Source organism: Propithecus coquereli, unplaced genomic scaffold (assembly GCF_000956105.1).
Source record: "Propithecus coquereli isolate 6110/MARCELLA unplaced genomic scaffold, Pcoq_1.0 Scaffold1, whole genome shotgun sequence".
NCBI classification, from domain to species: domain Eukaryota; kingdom Metazoa; phylum Chordata; class Mammalia; order Primates; family Indriidae; genus Propithecus; species Propithecus coquereli.
Window position 1 is genome coordinate 9,504,122 of NW_012133857.1, and position 19,554 is coordinate 9,523,675.

At 53.2% G+C, this 19,554-nt stretch overlaps 1 protein-coding gene across 2 annotated transcripts in view; it reads left to right on the plus strand.

Moving 5' to 3' along the window:
• The window catches only part of ANO10 (anoctamin 10), a 240,616-nt gene extending 229,698 nt beyond the window's left edge, over positions 1-10,918 (plus strand). For both annotated transcript variants that reach the window (XM_012638749.1, XM_012638743.1), the window contains one exon: positions 10,252-10,918. In XM_012638749.1, the coding sequence (XP_012494203.1) occupies positions 10,252-10,320 (69 nt within the window). In that variant the 3' untranslated portion in view covers positions 10,321-10,918. The remainder of the gene's footprint in view (positions 1-10,251) is intronic.
• The last annotated feature ends 8,636 nt before the right edge of the window (positions 10,919-19,554 follow it).

The following is a 19,554-nucleotide window of genomic DNA, read 5'->3' on the forward strand; positions in this document are numbered from 1 at the left end:
TAGAATCCCTGCCTAGGACTTACTGTGTTTTTCTTGGGGTAACATCAAGCATAGTCAAGCCAATCATTCCTGGCTCCAGCTTTCCCCAGGCTCTTCAGAAGCAGCGCCCGATGCCAGCAATTCTGCTGACTTGCAGCCGCCAGCACCCAGGGAGCCCTTCTCGCCCGGCCAGGGACAGGGCCCTGCCCCTGGGTGAGGGGTGCATGGTCATCCCTTGTGCCCCGAGGGAATACAGATTTTTAAAAAATCATAATCTTATAATCAATTTTTTTTTAGTCATATTGATTTTGAAATTTTAGATGACATTAACAGAGGACACAGATGTTTGTGTTTATCAAGGGGCCATGTAGTACTCAGAGGGAGAAGAAAAGCCCTAGGAACTATCTTAAAAATGATGGGAAACATTTGTGCTTTCTCAGTGGTCTGAAGCTGTGGCTGCATTTTATAAGGGTCTGTTTTCACTTTGGCAATGGGCCCGGTGTTTCTCAAAGGTGGGACCAGCCCCCTCTGCAGCAGCCTCCTTCACCCTCCCAGCGCTCAGAAGGGGTGGAGAGCTCCTCTGGCCAGAGGACGAGCCTGCCCTGTGGTGGCTGTTCCTACTCAGCCTGCTTTCCCTTCCCTGATAATGACTGACCGGCAGTTTTTTGTTAGATTAAAGGTTATTCCCCTTCATATTTAAGAAAAGATAATCATGTGTTGAAACCCTGACGTGGACAGTGGACTGTCTCCTACACTTCATTTAGGAGACTGTTTCCTTCATTTTTTTTACTTTCTAAACTCTCTAGGTTTCTTTCTCATGCCACAGTAAAATTGCGTCCCCTCAGTGAGCCAGGACTCCAGTGGGAGGTTGGACACTGGGATACCTCTGACTGCCACAGCACCGTGGTCACCACTGGGCCACCCCAACTCATTTAGAGAGCTCATTTAGAGAGCTTTCGATTTCTCTGGTTCATTGGTGATATTTTTGTTTTTTCTATTCTTTGGGCTTTTAAGCCTTTGCGTCACACTTTCACGTAACCAAAGTACCAAGGTTTCAGTTCCCAGATCTGAAAACACCTCCCAGCCGTGGCTTTCACTGAAGAAGCCTGTGAGGGTTTCTTTGGAGCAGCCACTTGTGCTTGGTGTCCACTGGCCTTTCCTTGCCTCCTCTCCCAGCCTGAACCCTGAGCCCTGGGCTATCTCTAGCTGTCACCTTGGAACCCACAGACTAAAGATGAGGGCTGACCAGATCGTCATGTTGGCCGTGGCTGGTCACAAGCTTCTCTGGGTCTCATATCCCAAGGGACCCTAGCAACCGCTGTGACTACACATGGGGCCCCCTGGCCTCAACAAAATTTTCTGTGAGAGAACAACACTGTTGCCCTCCTTGGTTCCCAGGGCTTCCAGACAGGAAGATAATTATATCCTGAAGGCCCCAGCACACCCTTGCTCCCAGGCCAGGAGGGAGGAGCAGCTGGTTGCCTGTATTCAGAGTAGGAGTGAGCTTATTCCTGAAGAACTGATGCTATGTAAGTCTTGTCCAGGAAATGTCTCCTCCAGGCCAGGTGCTGTTGGTCATCTAGATGATCTGAACAGCTAGGTCAGTGTCCTAGTAACATCACTGCATACATCAGTGTCACGGGGCTGAGGATTAGGGAAAAGATAATAGACCTCACTTTCTTCTGAAACAGCCCAGCACCGTATTGTGGCAGAGCTTGGATGGAAGAACTCTCTGCATTTCAGTTTGCAAAATAATATCACCTGTACACCTAGTTTCTTCAGCAAAAGATGCCGTAACAAAGTAATTTTTAAAAGAACCTTAGTTGTTTGTCCTCTAAGGGGGCAAACTAATCACTATACTATTTTTATATTACTATTTAACAGAATATGAAGATTTTCCCCCTTTTTCACATGGAATTGGTGTCACCTTCATCTGTGTTTTCTGTGTTCTCATTTGGGGACGTCACTACATGTCTTCATAACCCTTGTCTTTGTCACCCTCTTACCTGTGTTGTCATAATGCACATAGCTGATGGCCATTCTGGAAGTAATTGATCATGTTATTTTATTTCCTTGCAATTAGTCATATCTTGCTTTTGATTTTAGGAACTTTGATTCTTTTTCTTTCCAGTTATACCTCTACTTTATAAATTTCATTTGCATTCTGACCTGATCCTACACAGTGGGGCATACCCCTGAGCGGGCAGGAGTAAGGCACTGCCCTAGCCAGGCTTCAGGCCACTGCTGTACTGTCCCCTTGGAGGATGTCCCCAAGGCACTCTGAGCTCACTGTTTCCCACATTGGTATCTAGATGTTTTAAAAAATCATCAGCTCAGCAGCCTTTTAAGCAGCATCTGTTACCCTTTTTTTCTCCTTATCTAATGAAGGAGCCATGGCTTATTTTAACCTTTCTTATTCCTGAATAATTTATTAATATTTCTGTTACCCTTTGTGTGTTTAGTAAATTGCAGTCCTTTGCCAGATGAAGGTTTCCTACCTTTTTGATTCTCTTCATTGGAGATGCTCTCTTCAGCAACATGCCATCATCAGCTTCCTCTTCCAGGTTTCAGCTGCTCGAGCATTTGTGATTTTGTCAATGAACTTTCTCACTACAGTTTCCCATTTTCTTATCTTGTTCCCTTTAGAAGGCTTTCTTTAAAAAAAAAAAAATCATTAAGGACTTCTGGATTTTTTTTGAAAATGTATTCTTAAACTTCCTTTCTGAAGTTTTAAGCACCTCTTAATGTCTTGCTAAAACGTGTGCTTATAGATCAGGATAGGGGTTAACATGGTGTGTTCCAGAGCCGGACTGCTTTGGTTTCAGAGATTTAGCAGAAGCAGAAAACCTGAGCCAGATGCGGTAAGACAAAGCAGGATACACACCAAGTATCCAGAACTACTGGCAAGACCTCATGGGTTGAAGTGTGATCCAACTGAATCTGAATCTCAAAACACAGGTGACTCCAGCAGATAGCTGGGTGATACTATTATACAAAAACAGAATAATGTTGAGATCCAACATCAGGGAATGGCGGGGTAGAGTACAGGTTAGGAGCCCAGCTTTGGAGCCAGCCGGCCCAGGCTGAAACCTCCTATGACCTGTGTAACCTTGGGCAAGTTTCTCAGCCTCCCTGTGCCTCTGTTTCTTCTTTAAAATGATGGTAATAGTACAGTTCTCATAGGGTGGTTATGTATGTATGTATACATACATAATGAATTCATGTATGTATAGCACTTAGAACAGTACCTAGCATGTAATGTGATATAGGTGTTGGTTACACTATAAATTTAAGTTATGCACAGTAATAGAATATAACAGACAGCAAAAGTTATGTCAGCGAAACCAGAGGAAAAAAGAGGTTTTGCGGTATAAGAACAATTAGAAGTGAAGGAAATGGGGAGGTAAGTAGCCAAGATTGCATGAAGCTGGCCCAGGGGACTCCTCGAAGCATGGAACTGGTGCCTGGACACACATGCTTGAGCCCCACAGCCCGTGGGAAGCCATCTAGATGGGGTGTGTCCACCCCATGCTGAAGCCTGAGGCTCCTGGGGAAGGGTCTGTTGCTTAGCGATTTCATGTGTATTTGGGGATACCCATAACTTGGAGAAAATACCAGCACCTACCAACAGAACATAAAGGGGCAGAGGCGATGAACAGCTGGGATTAGGGCTTGCTGTACCTGACGATGTCTCCCAGACCAAGGGAGATGGGTTCCTCTCCGTCTGTTTTGCTTGGTCATTTTGCATTAGCCTCCTGTGGAATCTCATGGCCCATAGCGTTGGCAGGTGTGTAATGTTCCAATAGCCCAGATTTGAGAGGTGGCTGTAGTTAATCAGACAACTGGCTCCCTGTTCCAGAAGCATCAGAACAAGTACGTGCCTGAGGGATGGTTGGGAAGCAAGCCTCTGGCTTCCATGGGCTCCTCACTTTCCACTGGAAATAATTTGCAGTCTCAAAATATCTGTGACATCTCCTTTCAAAGTTCCTTTAACTTCTGCTTTGGGAAATTTTGCTCTGAAACCCAAATGTGCAGAGAAAGCAGGGCGCAAGAGATCATTTGAGAAACGGACGTTCCAAATACCTTTTTTGTTAACTCAAACTGCTGTTCACCCTCCCCAGCGTGAGGTCATGCAGTTAATGAACTGTGTTCATTGTGGACACCCCTGCATGCCATCTGTTTTGTGAGGGTGAGCCTTTTTTGAATGGGATTTGACTTTCTTGGAGGAGTCTTAGTCTCCAGCAGAGAACTGGCTGATAACTTGGCTGCCTTCTTCCTCCCACCAAGTTGTAACTACAGACCACCTTCCCTGTTACCAGGGCAAGCCATGACATTCCCACCCCCACTGAGTCAGACTCTTAGGGGCTGGGGCCCACATCTGAATCGTAACAGGGCAGGTAACTGTTGGGAACATTGGAATTCTGGCACTTATGGCAAAGCCCACACTACCAGTGTGTTTTCTGTGATCCCATGCATGTGACCAACAATCACTGTGGTCCAGAGAGTAACGCTGACTTCAAGAACTTGAGTATGTCTTATTTATATACACGTGAGAAAGGAGGCTTCACCTCTTCTTACCTATGCTGGGACTGTTGGCTGAGTTAGAATCTCTCTGCTGCTGCAGGCTTGGAGCTGTGCTGGTCACTCTCCCACAGTAGTCACAGAGCACCAGCTTGGTGCCAGGCTCTGTCATAGGCCTGTGGGTCTAGTCATGGCCCTGCTCTCTGGAAATCACATACCAGGTGGGATAGAATGTTTAAAATGGAAAAAATGTGCACATAAATGACGAGAAAACCAGATGGCTTGAGTGGAGTACAGGAATTAGAATAGAAGGATGTGATGGTGACAGGTGGCTCCACCTGGGAGGATGCAGGCCGAGGACCAAGTGGCAGGAAGGAGTCACCAGCAAAGCTCGGGCAGGGGACCAGGCAGAAGGAGCTGGTGGCTCTAGCGGAACCGAGGCTGGAGTGTAGGGCAGCAGGGGAGGGGGTGGGAGACAAGTCCACAGCTCGACAGAGGCCCCCTGTTTAAAACATCACTTGGGCTGCTTTGGGGCGAGAGTGGGAGAGTGGGGAGGTGTCTCAGTGTAGGCGGAGGACAGCCCCAGGTGGGAGGCGGGAGGAGTGGCGTGCTCGGCAGGCAGGAGCAGCCACTGGCCGGGATGGCTGCAGCCCTGGTCTGAGGAGCTGGCTGGTGGCGCTGCTTCCTGAGGTGGGCACGCCAGGGAGAAAGGCTGGCTCGGCTGGGTGGCGGGAGCCAAGAACACTGCCACGAATGGTGCCCTACAAGTCCCAGTTATATTTTGTCAAAATACTAAAATGAAACAACCTCTCCAGTGGGAGAGATGGGCCTGGCTCCCTCCAGAGCCACCCGATGGGCTGCTGCACAGGCCCTCCTGCCCCTCCACTTCCTGTCATGGCTGGTCAGAGCCTGGTGGCATCACCAGGCCCAGGCAGGCTTAGATTTTTTAATAATCATACTAGAATATTTTCACAACACTTTGAGGTAAACTTTCCAATAGATATAACAAATAAAAATGCTGCATGTCATCAACAAGTGGCTTAGCCTTGCTGAGACCCCATGGCCACGTCAGTGACACCTGTAGAGAAGCCCTTGCCTGTTGCATGGCGCGGATGAGACGTGTGTGCACAGCGGCATGGGGGAGCCTTGCACTTGGTCCTCCTTTCGCTCCACTCCTCAGGTGACGTGGAGGGGTGGCTTCCTTTTGAGGCCGTAGTTCTTCACCTCAGCTCCATGTTAGAATCCCCTGGGGAGCTTCAGAGATCCAGTGCCCAGGCCACGCCCCAGATCAGTGAAATCAGAACTCGGGTGGGGAGCAGAGCTGGAGACCGAGATGCTGTGTCATCAGGCCTATGCACCCGAGACTGGGGGACTCAGGAGCCAGGTGCTGCTGCTGAGCTGAGCTGAGCTGAGAAGCCCTTTCCTGTTTCAGCTGCTGCCCCAGGACGCATGGGCCAGCAGCCTGGCTCCATCCCAGCCGCTGCATCCAGCACTCGGGACCCAGGCGTGTGAGGCCAGCCGTGAACAGGAACTGGTGATGCATGGGGTTTTCCGGCCTTCAACCAAGGGAACCCCAGATAGATTCCTTCTGTAGATGGTTGGTTTTGGGGGGCTGTGGTAATGGAGGAGTGGGGTGTGCTCGGCAGGTAGAGTGGACAGAGCTGTAGAAGATTTCAAAGTGGGCAAGAGGCATAATCAATTGGTAGCAGTTTCCTGAGCGCTGTGCACAGAAGGATCCTAAAGTTGATGGTGGGCTCAGCCAGGCGGAGTCTCTGCTACAAGCCTGGGAGGGTGAAGGGGCTGTCCCAGGTCTGTGGGGTCCATGGTGTCCACCCCAGGACTGTGGGAAGCATTGCAAGTCTCAGAAAATATTTCCGTACTTCTTTCTCCATAGGGATAGGGATCCAGTTACATATCCTTTAGGTTAAGCTGTGCCTTTGGCCAACACGCATAATGATTAGGTTCCTATTATAAACATTACTAATAATGATGCAAAAATCAATCTGTACTTGTTAAAAAATAATTTGGAGCATCAGTGTTTTAATGAATCATGAGTTGGGGGGAATTCCATTCTCTCCGTTCTGATCCTCTTTTGTAGAGAAGTTGGCTCCATTATCTTGCTTATATTTTTATAAAGGTTTTAATTTAAGGAGTCTCAAAGAAGGTTTTTTTTTAAAGGGGATAATATTGCTCCCTCTCACCCCACCCCACCCCCCATCCAAAGCTGCCAAAGAGCTGAGCTGCAAGAGGCAGCCTGGGGGGCACCCTAGCCCACCCAGCCAGAGCCCATAGTGTGGCCTGGGAGGGATCTGTCATCACCCCTTGCAGCTCCAGCTTGCTTACACGTGAAATGTGGCAGACAGCAAATCAGAGACTTGCAAGCCTGGGATGGTCAGTGGAAAACTTATAAAAATCCAGAGAGTCCTAGGCCCCACTACAGGCCAGAGGGTCAGCATCTTGGGAAGGGGGCCTATACGTCTGCAGTTAGCCAGGTCTCGGGATTCTTAAGTGGTCACAGGACTGAATGCTCTTCAAGATTCCTTCCTGATCAGAAATTCCGTGGATCTGAAGTTAGTTCTGCCAGTGCTCACCATCTCCCCGTGGAGGGAGAGCACGCTTTGGCAGGGCTCAGCCTCTTTGCCAGGAGGGCAGGTTTACATCACGTTCTCTATACCAAGAAGAGAGCTGGTGTTTCTTTTGCCAGTTGCATGACCCCCAAACTGAGGAGATCTGGACCCATGAGCAGTAGATGGCAATTGGTTTACCTAAGAGAAGTCATCTTAAGGCCAGACTGCCACTGGCAAGTATCTGTGGCCTCTGACTCCATCCTGCAGACAGGAGAGATGGGGCTTGCCACAGACACTGGCCCGGCCAGCCCCATTTGCACCGGGTGGGTGTGGATGTCAGTCACTGACCCCGTGCCAACTGAGCTGCTCATCCTGGGTAAGCAGGCTCTTACAGCTCATTTCCTCCACACTGCTGGGGTTTTTCTTTAAGCTTTAGCTGCAGGTTTTAATTTCTGGTTCTGCCATTGGCTCAGCATCCCCTGGCTGGTGGGCTCGAGGAGACCCAAGGAGTCAGCTGAGCCCCAGCCCCCTACCATGCCCTGGGTGGCACAGTGCTCCTGGGAGGAAACCACTCGGCCCGTCACTGCCCTGTGGAGGCCCTGGGAGCACAGCCTTCCTGTCCCTACCTGCCGCCTCTGGCTGCCAAGCTGGCCTTGAGATGCCCCTTGGCCCCGGCTGAGCTCGGGGATCCCGAAGCTCCAGTGAGTCAGATACGGCCACAGGACCAGCCACAGGGGGAGGGTGTCAGGGTCCGGGGTTCGGCCCAACTGGCCAGGCCATCAGGCGTGATCATCATGGCTTTCAAAGAAGCTTTGCTCTAGGACAGCAGAAGGAAAGGGCACACCTGGGCTGAGGCACAGGAGGACTGTAGGGGCCCCGGCCATCCTGCCTTTGCTGTCAACAGTGCAGTTCCCTGCTGATGACCCTGTGACCTCAGGGACACCCCCAGGCTCTTAGGCACTGCACTGAGCAGGGCAGGCACTGCAGGTGGGGAGGAGCCCGGCCAGGTGGGTTCTGAGTTCCTCCCCCAAACCTGGTGAAGCCCCCAACCCTGAGCTGAGAGAAGGGGCTGTGGTCACTGTGGGACTCAGTGGCACATCAATTATAAGGACAAGGGGGAACACTATAGGGGCAGCTCCAAAAAGTGAGACAGCAGTCCCCTAGGGCTTGGTCATTCAGGGAGAAGGCCCCTCTGCCTGGCTGCTGTGGAGCAGGAGGCCCCTCCCGGGAGAGGTGCTGGACGCCTCCGCACCCTGTCACCTGCCGTCACGTGGCTCCCAGCCATAGCCACACACACAAATGGGGGAGCAGTTTGCACCTCAAAAGGAGCCTCACATAATACCCGCATTGATTTTCCTCCCTCTGCGGAATGCTGGGGAAATGTGCTGCAAGATTCTGTGAGAAGTTGGGGAATGTTCTATCCTCGTTATTGTTCTGGTTTAGTGAAATTTGTTTAGCCTTTAATGTCTTATGGTTTCTTATCAATCAGGAAATAGATTCATATTCATTCTCTCTCTGTGTGTGTGTCTCTCTCATAAAAAGACATTTTAAAAGTCTCATAAGTATTAAATGACACCAGCTAGAAGAGTCTGCCATGAACCTGGGCTGAAATATTGCCGTTTTCCTTTATGGGCATATTTTACATCCCGTAGTTAACAGGCAGCGGGGGCCTCTGAGAGACCTGAAGCGTTAGTAGTGGAAAAGATAGCAGGTACAGAAAAGAACTTCCGGAGACTCTCACAGGGCACGGCAGTTCAGCTTCTCCAGGCTTGTGGACTAAATCAAACCATCCCGTCACCCTGGCAGGCTGAGGGTTACAGAAACCCTGCAGCTGTGGGTCCCTGGGCCGGCCTTAACTCCCACGTCCATCCCTGCTCCAGGCCTGAAATGCTGTGGCCCCTGCAGAAAGAACCCGCCCCCACTGGTAAACGGGTCACTTTGACTCTCCCTGGTCCCCTCCCTCAGCAGAAGCCACCCCCTAAGCCCTGCCTACACATGCATGACCCAGAGCCTGGCAGTCTCCTCCCCAAGCCAGATAGAGAGGAGTCAGCCTGCAGGAGCCCATTGCCCAGCCGCCGTGGGAGACAGCCTAGGCTGGAGAAGATGTGAAGTGGGCTGACGTGGGCTGTCCCGAGAGACCGCAGATCTGCTGGATATGTCAGAGGGGAAATGGAAGCAGGAGACAGAGGCTTTTGGTTTATGGTCTGTGGAGGGGGCTTCTCTCCCTGGCCGCCACAGGGAGTATGGCATTACTCAGGGCTCCTCTGGGGCACCAGCAGTGGCCATGCTCAACGGTTTTGTTTTTCCATGAGTAGTAGCTATTATCAAAAACCTATGTGTGTGTTTTAAGCCAAGTTCCAAAGTAGTTATTTCATTTATTCAACAAATAGGACAGAGCTGCAGTCGTGTTTTCCAGCACCCACAGGACAGAGGTGGCTGGGAGCTTTGGGCTTAGGGGAGCTGGGAGGCTCCCCTCACCCCTGCCCACTTTGTGGGCATGGGCGCAGCCCCTTCTGATGCCTCCCTGGCAGTCTCCCATCCTTCCATCCAGGAGGGTGCCTGCACCCTGGCCTTGCCCTCAGAAAGACTTCATGGGATGTTCCCCACGAGGATGAGGGTGGAGGGGTGAGGGTGGTCCCGTGGCTGTAGGGACAAAGGGAGAAATGTCTGATGATTTGGAGCATCTGCTCTGGGCCAGGGACTTCCTGGGCAACAGTCCTTGCAGACACCCTGCAAACCGTGCTTCATGGCTCACTGTGCAGATGCGGAAACTCAGGCTCTGTGAGGCCAAACCCACCAAGGCCACTCAGCTCGTAGAGGCAGAGCAAACAGCCCCAAGTTGGTGCCCTGTCCTCTCCCAGGCCCTGTCCCCCGACTCCCCTCATCCTGGTCGTCCAGAGAAGAGGAGATGCCAGCTGCTTCTCACTTCGGTGTCCTTAAAAATCCCTGTGGTGCTGGGCTCACACAACACAGCGTTGCATTTCTACCCACACCAACCGGCTCCCATGGCATCAGATCAGACACAGGGACTTGCAGGAAGCCACAGGCAGTGTCAGAGAGTCACCACTTCTCCAGTGTTCAAAGCCACTGCCCAGGCTTCCAAGAGAGCGGGGCCTCTGCCACCACCTAGGCGCCACCACTTAGGCTGGTGTGGCTCACCTGCTGTCTTGTGTTCTCTCAACAGCAAATGAAGCTTGCAGCCGAGAACCTGAAGGAAGAATCGAGGGTAAGCGGGAAGGAGACAGAGACCTGAGTGTGCAGTGCGCCCTGCTGCCCTGTCCACGGAGGCCTGTGTCTGCGCCACACCGGCCGCTTGTGCGTGGGCAGGAAGGGTGCCCAGGGCAGCATCGTGGCACCTGAACCCAGACCCAGTGCTTGGCCAAATGAGGTGGTGCCCAGGTGGCAGACGCCCTTCTCACTCGCAGTGTCCCGGCTCAGGGTGGGCAGAAGAGGACGGCCAGGACCCTCGGCAGCTCGTGGCAGTTCCCAGCCCTGCCCCGCCCTGCTCCTTCCAGGTTCCCTCCCAGCCCCACGTGCCGCTCCAGCCACCTGGCTTCGCTCCAGAGCCACTGCCGCGCTTGGGCCTCTCACCACGAATGAGCCGCCAGCTCTCCATGTTGCCCTCACAGTGACGGTCACTCCCGACCCCACCAGGGACCCACAGACAGGATGGGCGTGTGCCCGCTGTGCCCTCCACGGGAGCCGTCTGAAGAAATGCTCCTGCTGAGCCTCGGCTGCAAGCGGAGCGGTGCAGAGGCAGCGTTGCCCACACCCGGACCTCTTTCCTTTTTCTCTGTCGCAGTGTGTTCGCAGACCCCTTGTCAACAGAAACAATGGTCACTGAGCTATTAAAGGCGATCTGCATCTCTCTGACCAAATGGCCCGCTCTGTCCCGGAACAACCCCTGGGTGAGATCACCGAAGGTGGAGCAGCAGCCTGGGGAGCCGAGGGCAGGGGCTTGATGGGACGGGAGGCCGGGCGCCAGAGCTTGCAGCCCAAGCCCAGCCCGTTGTTCTTGAGAGCTGCTGCTGCTGCTGGCGCCTGCCCAAGGGAGCCGGGAGGGCGCTAGGGCTGCTCTCGTGTGGGGTGTGCACGCTGCAGGCCTAGGGCCAGTGGCCACTCCTGGCACTGTGACGTGGGCTCAGGCCTGCACAGAAGGGCCACCTTTGTCCGGTGGTGCTGTCCACCTCCCTAGCTGTGTTGATGCTTCTTGTTCACAGGCGTGACAGCCCTGTCCACAGTACAGCCCTCCAGGCACAAAGGCCGCGGCCCTAGAGCCCCTGGCTTCTCCCCTGGCTGTGGTCTAGCTGTGAGGACCACCCTGCAAGGACAGGGTCTGGTTTCCTAGCCATCCTGCCAGCTGTTGAGACCGTGCTCAACATTCAGCCTCATGACACAGGAGGCTCAGGTAGCCCCTCCCCACCAGCACCCGCTGTCCCTCACAGCCCAGACACTGCAGCCCCGGGGGCGCTTCTACTCGGAAAGCAGCTGATGCCTGGTCCACCCGGGGAAGACGGAGAACAGGGCTGACGTGCTTCCTGGTGGGTGAGACTTGTCCCCTCAGCTCAGGGACCTGGTCCCTTGATTCCCTCCCTCCCCTCAGTGATGGGGTGGCCTCATCAAGCCAATTGAAGCATCCCTTGTTTTTGGAGGCCCGACTCTCCCCACCTGCCACTTCTTGGTGGCTTGTGTCGGTCCCTAGCAGCTGTTGTGTTTTCCAGTGTGGACATGTTTGAGTCTCTTTGCCCCTGCCCTTACTTGGGATAAACCACTCCAAGACATAATTATTCAGTGCTTGTTCAGTGTTTGACAGACACTTTTAGAATAGACTCATGTTTTAAAACGTCAGTGAATGTCAGCCACTAATATGGGCCTGAGCCCCGAGACCCCAAGATCTGCCTCCCATCCCAGCTGGGGCTCCTGGGTGCCCGGAAGGTGAACCCACCAGCTCAGCTCGTCTGTTGCCCGCGGTCATGGCTGCCCCTGAGCCAGGCAGCCTTTCGCCAGGCTGGCGCTCCTCTGCGCCAACCAGTTCCCTGTGCGCGTCACTGCGTCCTTCCCAGAAGCCTCCCTCCTCCCCCATAGTGTCCGACTGGGCACAGCGAAACCCCTTAACCAAGCCTCAGCCAGTCACTGCACAGGGCAGAACGGGCATGTGGCCATCCGGGAGGATGGATGTGGGAACCAGCCAGCTTGTGATGTGACAAGAGGGAGGTTGGCGGGAAGGGGAGCCTGCATCAGTCTGCTAGTTCCTCTGCTCCCCAGCGCTCAGAGTAGGTGGCATCTGGCACGTGGCCGGTGCTCAGGAATCAGAGGCACAGTTGGAAGGGGTGTGGAGGAACAACGTGTCCTGCCCTCTGCCTTATTACCTTAATCGGATTGAAGAGGACATCTAGGTGGATGCTGTCGCATCCTCCCACCCACGCACTGGCCTCACCAGCCCCTTCATTCCCTTCAGTCACTGTCACCATCTGGGACCCTCGCCCCACCCTGCTCCCTTCACTTCCCTTCATCTCCCAGCCCTTCAGGACTGGCTCACCCACTGTTCTGTTGCTGACCTCCCCTCAGCCTTCAGATCCAACCCACGCCACTGCCCTGTGGGCCACAGTGGGGGGGGTCCTCCTGTGACCCCCCCAACCCACCCCAGCTAGCTGCTTAGGACCCCTGGTGACCCACACCCAAGAGAATGTCCCCACTCTGCCTACCCAGTACTCCCAGCACCCCTGAGGACTCCAGCTGAGTGAGCACCCACCCCAGAATGTCCCTAGCCCACCTTCCTCCACAGTCCCCAAGAGCGGGGAGACACCGCTGGCTGTGAACGGACACGGACGCCTGGTGAAGGACAGGCACGCAGAGGCCTAGCCCCAGGGTGCGAGGCCTCAGCACGTTTAGGCAAGTCCAAACCCCTTGCTTCTCAGGCAAGGGCGCAGGGCCAAAGGGGAGAGGGGCTGGCCCATACCGTGGTGAAGGACAGGACACTGAAACCAGTCTCCTCCAGTCACCAGACAGCTTCTCAGGAGGACGGCGGGAGAGCAGCTGTGGGGTAGGTGGAGGAGAAAGAGCCTAGGCCACCCAGGGAGCCCCGAGGCCCAGGGGAGGCCTGTGCTGGGCCCAACTCTGCTGTGCAGGCTGTCCTACGGGCCCCGCCAGGCAGGGGACCCAGCCAAGGGACGCTCTGGAGACCAGCTACTCCTCCGAGTTGCCCGTGTGGCACAGAGGGGCCCTGCCACCTGCCACCCCAGCAGCAGCGCTGCCTCAGCTCCACTCCCGCCTCACCACAGAAGGCCGCTGGGGACGGGTTTCTCCTGTGACTGTGGCACACACCCACAGATTGTCACTGGGCGTTGACCCCAGTGGGGTTTGGCCCTGGGTCCAACTCACTTCACAGCCCCACTCTCCTCTCACACGGCCAGCCAGTGCCACTGACATTTATTGGGCTGTCTCCCCACACAGGTGGCTCCTCGCACTCTCGGGGGCACTGAAGCCCCTACGCCAGAGGCCGACAGGAACCCGAGCATCCCGGGCTGCAGCCTTGGACCAGGGGGATCAGGCAGTGGACCCTTCTCTCCTTCCTGGAAGCCACACTGACACACACACACACACACGCACACACAGCAGCTCAAAGCTCAGACTTGAGAACAAATCTTTATTTTAGTAGCTTTTGGTAGCAAACAAGCAAATGTTTAGGGACACCCAGCTCTGTGGCAAAGCTGGAGGGCCAAGAGCCCACTGTGCTCCTCAGCACACCGTCTGGGCCGCGGTTTCCACACCTATGATATGTACCCATTTCATAGATGGGGAAACTGAGGCATGCAAGGTTCAAGTGACTTCCACAAGTTCTCACAGCAGTGTGGCCCTTTCCCACAGGCCTATGTCTGCCCACATCTGCCCTTTGCTGTCTGCCGGGACAGTGCTGCTGTCCCAGGCCCCTCTGCCCCACGGCCTCCCCCAGCACCTGAACCCCAAGCCCTGCAGCTCCTGCCCTTCTTCTAGCAGGAAACTAGCAACGAAAAGGCCGAAGGCTGCAGGACAAGGACTACAGGGTCCAGACTGGTCTTTAACAAGTCTTGAGAGTCCCATGGCCCTGCAAGGACGGTGCCTGGAGCAGTGCCTCAGTGAACAGCCAGCTAACACAGCCCCTAGCGCACTGCTCGCGGGTCAGCCAGGCCTGAGGAGCCGCCAGGCTCCAGGCTCCCCTGCCTGGCCTCCACACCACACCCAAAGGTGGCTTGAAGAGAAGGGACCTGACAGAAGCTGGAGCCTCTAGCACCCCCGGGGACCTAACAGGACCTGGAGGAAGGGCTGGACCTCTGCCGGGACAGCCACATCCTCAGGCTTGGAGCACGCTTCCATCCCAACCACGAGAGGGGCCACGGCCACTTCAGGGGAAGAAAGACGCTTTTCCTGGTCCCGGGAGGAGGCCCAGCCCGCAGGCACCAGGAAAGGTGTGAGGAGCTGCGTATCCCAACTCTCTGAGAGTCAAAGTTAGGAGGGGGTCTTCTGAGCTAGGCCAAAGGGTCCGAACCAAGGCCTGCGCCAGGGTGTGCACCGAGACCGACCAGAATCAGGGCCCCGTGACTGGGACCAGGCTCGGGAACAGGGCCTCGCTTTCCTCGGAGTGCGGCCGCAGACCCCGAGGAGAGCATCACCTGGAGCTTGTTCCGTGCGGATGCCTTGACGATGCCTCCAGTGGGGTGCTACTGTGCACCGAAGTTTGGGAACCACACGGGGAAGAGGGCCGCGCTGGTTTCTGCCTGGAAGCGGCTGATGCTAAAGGCCCCTGCAGAGCCAGCCCCCTTTCCTGCTGATTGTCACCATGGTGCCAGGTGTTGGCGCCTCTGTGGGCTGCCAGGGATCTGGAGCAACAGGCCTCCTTGGCCTGAGCAGGACCCAGGGCAGGGAGGAGCACAGGGCGGTGTGGGACCAAAGGGCTCCTCCAGCTCCCTCCACCCGCCGATGGATGGCTGACCTCTCCCAGCACCCGTGTGAGCGCCTGAGATGCTTGGCGATTCAGAGGTGGCAGCAGCCTCCACTCGGCTTCTTGCAATTAAACAAGCCAGGGAGGTCTGATGGAGTTTGTCCCCAAGCTGTGGCACAGAGCACGCTGATTGTGGCTCCAGAGAGTGTGGCCTCCTCTCTAGATCTCCCAACACTGGCGACTTTCTTCAGTGACAGGGAAAAGCAGGGACACAGAGCATCGGATGACCAGGCCGCCTCACTCATTCGCAGGTCCCATTGCTGTCTCCCGTGTACACCGGGGACGGGGGTGGGGGGATGTGCAGGCACCGCAGGAAGGGCAGAGCCGCGGGAAGTCCACGCGGCTGATCCTCTGCGGGAGGAAGGCAGAACGCACCCTCAGGTCTCCACAGGCCTGCACAACCAGTCCGAGGGTACCCTGCTGCTCCCACTGGGAGATCATTGCAAATTTCTGCGTGATTAACCAGAAGGGCAACTCCATAGCGCAGCCATGGATACATACCTGCCTTTCACAGCTGCCTAGCTCAGCAGAAAGAAAGCAAGTATGTCTCCACCGAAATGGAGACCAAGAGCCACTCATGGTCACCTCTGCCTCCCCCACCCAGAGAACTCAAGACCCCAGATGGCACCGAGGGTGTGTCGTTGGCAGGTGGATTCCACTGGACAAAGGGAGCCCAACAGCACGGTACAAACGATTGTGCCCATGACGCGCCTGCCGCCACCCGGGGTGCCCTGCCTGGCTGTGGGGCCCTCGGTGGGCCGTTTGTTGTGGCAACTGCTCTCCAGCTTCGAATGGCATCTGGGCCGCTGAAGGAAGGGTGCAGGTTGGGAGCTGCAGTAGTAACTGAATCAACCCAGTGACGTGGCAAGCTCCCACCCAAAATGTGTGCACTGGCCCAGGTTTTTGCTGTGATTCCTGCACACACACGCTGAAGATATCGACTCCTAATGGACCACAGGCATCTTGGGGGCCGAGAGACCCTTCTTGCCTTGTCCTGGTTTCCTCCCAGACAGCGGGTCCAGGAATGGCCATCCAGACCCGGAAGCTTCAGCACACGGGGATGCTTTGGGAAATGTGATGCGAGTCTTACTCCCTGGATCCAAATAATCTCTCATCATGAGGTAGAATCAGCTGCTCCACCTGGTCTCACCTCTCAGGACCAGATGTGTCACCGAATTTGGGAATTTTCAGTGTTAGAAAGGTAACAAGATGCATATACGTATGTTATGCAATAGCATGAGCGTGGTTTAATGTGAACCCCATAGTCAAGTGCCTTAATTTCCTTAGCTCAGCCCTCTTGGTACTAAAAGGTCAAAGGCAAGGTCGAGATAGCATCATCCTGTCTCACCTCTGCCCATCAGCTGGGCGGCCTGAGGAGTGGGCTCTGGCATCAGATCAGCAATGTGTCACTCACTGGCCAGGTTCTTGCCCTGCCTGTCCTTTTCTGTGGGGTTCTACCCAAATAACTTCCGTATGCTCTGGCTTGTAGATTGTGACTTCATCTCGAGAACAGGTTTCCACCCAATGCCTCTTCTGTCCAGAGTCTTCTAGGAGCACACAGGTCATTGGCCGGTGGGCCCGGTATGAGAATGTCGGGTTGAGGGCAGCAGGGAACAGCTGGAGAGAATTGTGGACCCACAGGAGGTGTCCAAGCAGCAGTTTCCTGCCTGAGTCCTCACCTGTGTTACTAGTTCCCCTCTCTCCTGACACATCCTCCACAGGACCTAGTTCCAGATCCTTCTCTCTCATTCCCCTTGACCTCAGGGCAGCCTCTGGCGCACAGACCACTTGGCCTTGGTAAGAAGTTCTCAGGCTCACCTGCTGCTGTCCCACTCTCTGGCCCTCCACTCTCCGCCCCATTCGAGGCGGCCCCTGGGCTTCTGTCTCTGGCCTTTGCTGCTCTCTGAGCCTAAGCTCTTACTGGTCTCCCCTTCTCATGGGCGAGAGCATCTCCTCCACACCTGCAGAGTACAGATCTACCAAGCCCAGCGCAAAATGAAAATGTGGTACCCTTGTTCAGAGTGACTGCGAATTTCAAAGCAACAGAGCATTAAACCAAGAGTGGGACTCTGCCAAGCGCAGGGCCTTGAACGAGTACGCAGGTGGGGTTCGTACGTGAAGCCGGCTCTGCCAGCAGGACACTGACTCAGCCTCACTTCCACCTTCACGCCGGGGTTCCACTCAGCAATTTCATTTCTTTATCCTTGTGAAAGAAAAGAAATCAGGAAGCAAAATGGATTCTTCTCTCCTAGCAAGGTCCACTGCTATCTCCCGTGGCTCTCACAGGGGGCTCCAGATGATCTGAATCCCGCTCATCCTCTTCAATTCTCTGTTCCCTGCACTCTTCCTCCCTCCCTGCCTCACCCTTCTTGGAACTCCCGACAGCAGTGCCGTGGAGACACTCACCATCTCCGATCCATCCCCTGGTGCTAATTTAAACCACCATTTCCTTCCCTAAGGGCATTGGGAACTGGCAAGGACCAAGATTCACTTTGTTCTCTTCCTGACTTCCCAACCTGTAACGTCCTGCTTAGAGGCAGGTGTCCAGCGAGTGCTTAGGCCCCGGTAGCACAAGAAGGGCTGTATCCTATCGCCCCTTCCCATCTACCCCTCCCCAGAACCCAGGCGTCCGAGAAGCCTCATCCCTGCTGAGCAGCGGTGGGGGCAGAAGGGCCATGGATTACCAAGGGGCCACCTGAAGTGTAAGGTATCCTGTGTTTGGCCTGTTTAACGACTAGCAAGGAGGTCACTGTAGCCAGAGCTAAATGAGTGGACAGGAGGAGATGAGATCAGAGAAATAATGGGGGCAGGGGACAGTCTGGGGCCTTGTGGCCACTACAGAAGGACTAGGCTTTTTCTTCCGAGATGGGAAGCCATGGGAGGGTTTTGAGCAGGGGAGTAACACATGGTTTAGACTGTATTTCTGGCCGTGATGGAATAAGAGGAACTTGATTGAGCCTCTTGCTTTAACCAACTAGAAACCAAACAAAATACAAGAAGCAACAGTTTTCAAACATTGGGCAACAGATAGCATGGGACCGTCACCTCCTGAGAGAAGGGAAACAAGTGAGGTAAGCCCTGTGAGTGCCCCAGCTCACTGCCTGGGGCCACTTGCCAGAAGGTGGTGGGGGAGCCCAAACAAAGCCCCATCGAGTTGAGCAGAAAGAGTTTGAAGTTCAGGAAGATCAGTGTGCAGGGCAGAGTAGGAGGGAGCTCACAGAGGGTGAACAAACGCCAGAAAAAATCTGCAGTCTTTGGTTGAATTCTGATTAGTTCTTGTATGTGAGAATACGACTTGTAGCTGAAGAAAGAGCCACTGGAAAGCAGTACACTGAACAACGCTCAGAACTTACCCAAGGCTGGGAATAGTTCATGTTCCTACCAGCCAGAGTGGAAAGACCTCAGTAGAGTCCTTAGCAAGGTACGGCCTCAGTAGTGGGCCAGATTAGCCCTAGACTGAAGACTGCTCTTCATCTGCCCTAACACAGTTTAAAAGCAAGACACGAAAGGATCCAATCAATTCCAAGTAACTGTCGTCCAGAATTAAAGCCAACACCTTTTACATGAATAAAATCTAGCACTCAACAATGTAAAGTTCTGTGTCTAGCATTGCAATAAAAGGCAACCCATCATTTTATACCCAATGATAATATCCTTTCATAAATGAAGGAAAAATACTTCTTCAGACAAGCAAAAGCTGACAGAATGTAATGGCAGCAGACCTACACTATAAGAAATATTAAAGAATCTTCTACAGGCAGAAGGAAAATACCAAAATGTGGACCTACATAAAGAAATGAATGTTAGAAATGATAAATATGTAGGTAAAATACTTTTCCTGCTCATGTTTAATCCCTTAAAAAGAAAACTATTTAAAACAAAAGTATCGATACATATGTAAAAATAAAATATATGACAATAATAGCTAGCACAAAGAACAGGAAGAGGAAAATGGAAGCACACAGTTGTAAGGTTCTTACACTCTACATGAAGTGATATATTATTTGAAGATAGACTATGATACATTAAAAGACATACTGTAAACCCTACAACCCTCACTGAAAAATCAAAGAGGTATGGCCAATAAGCCAATAGTGGAGATAAAATGAAATAATTAAAAAGTGCTCAGTTAAACCAAAAGGTAGTAAAAGAGCGAAAAAGGAACAAAGAACAAAGGAGACAAATATTAATAGAAAACTAGAGAGATGGTAGATTTAAACTCAACCATATTGACAATTACACCAAATGTAATAGGTATAAACACTAATAACAGATTTGCAGATTTGATAAAAATTCAAGACCCAACTATATGCTAACTACAGAAAACAAACTTTAAATATAAAGACATGATAGGTTAACCGTGAAAGGATGGAAAAAGATACACTCTTACTAGTCGAAAGAAAGCTGGAGTGGCTATAACAATATCACACAAAGTAGACCTCAGAACAAATAATTTACCAGGGATAAAGAGGAACATTTCATGATGAAAGGAATCGATTCATCAAGAAG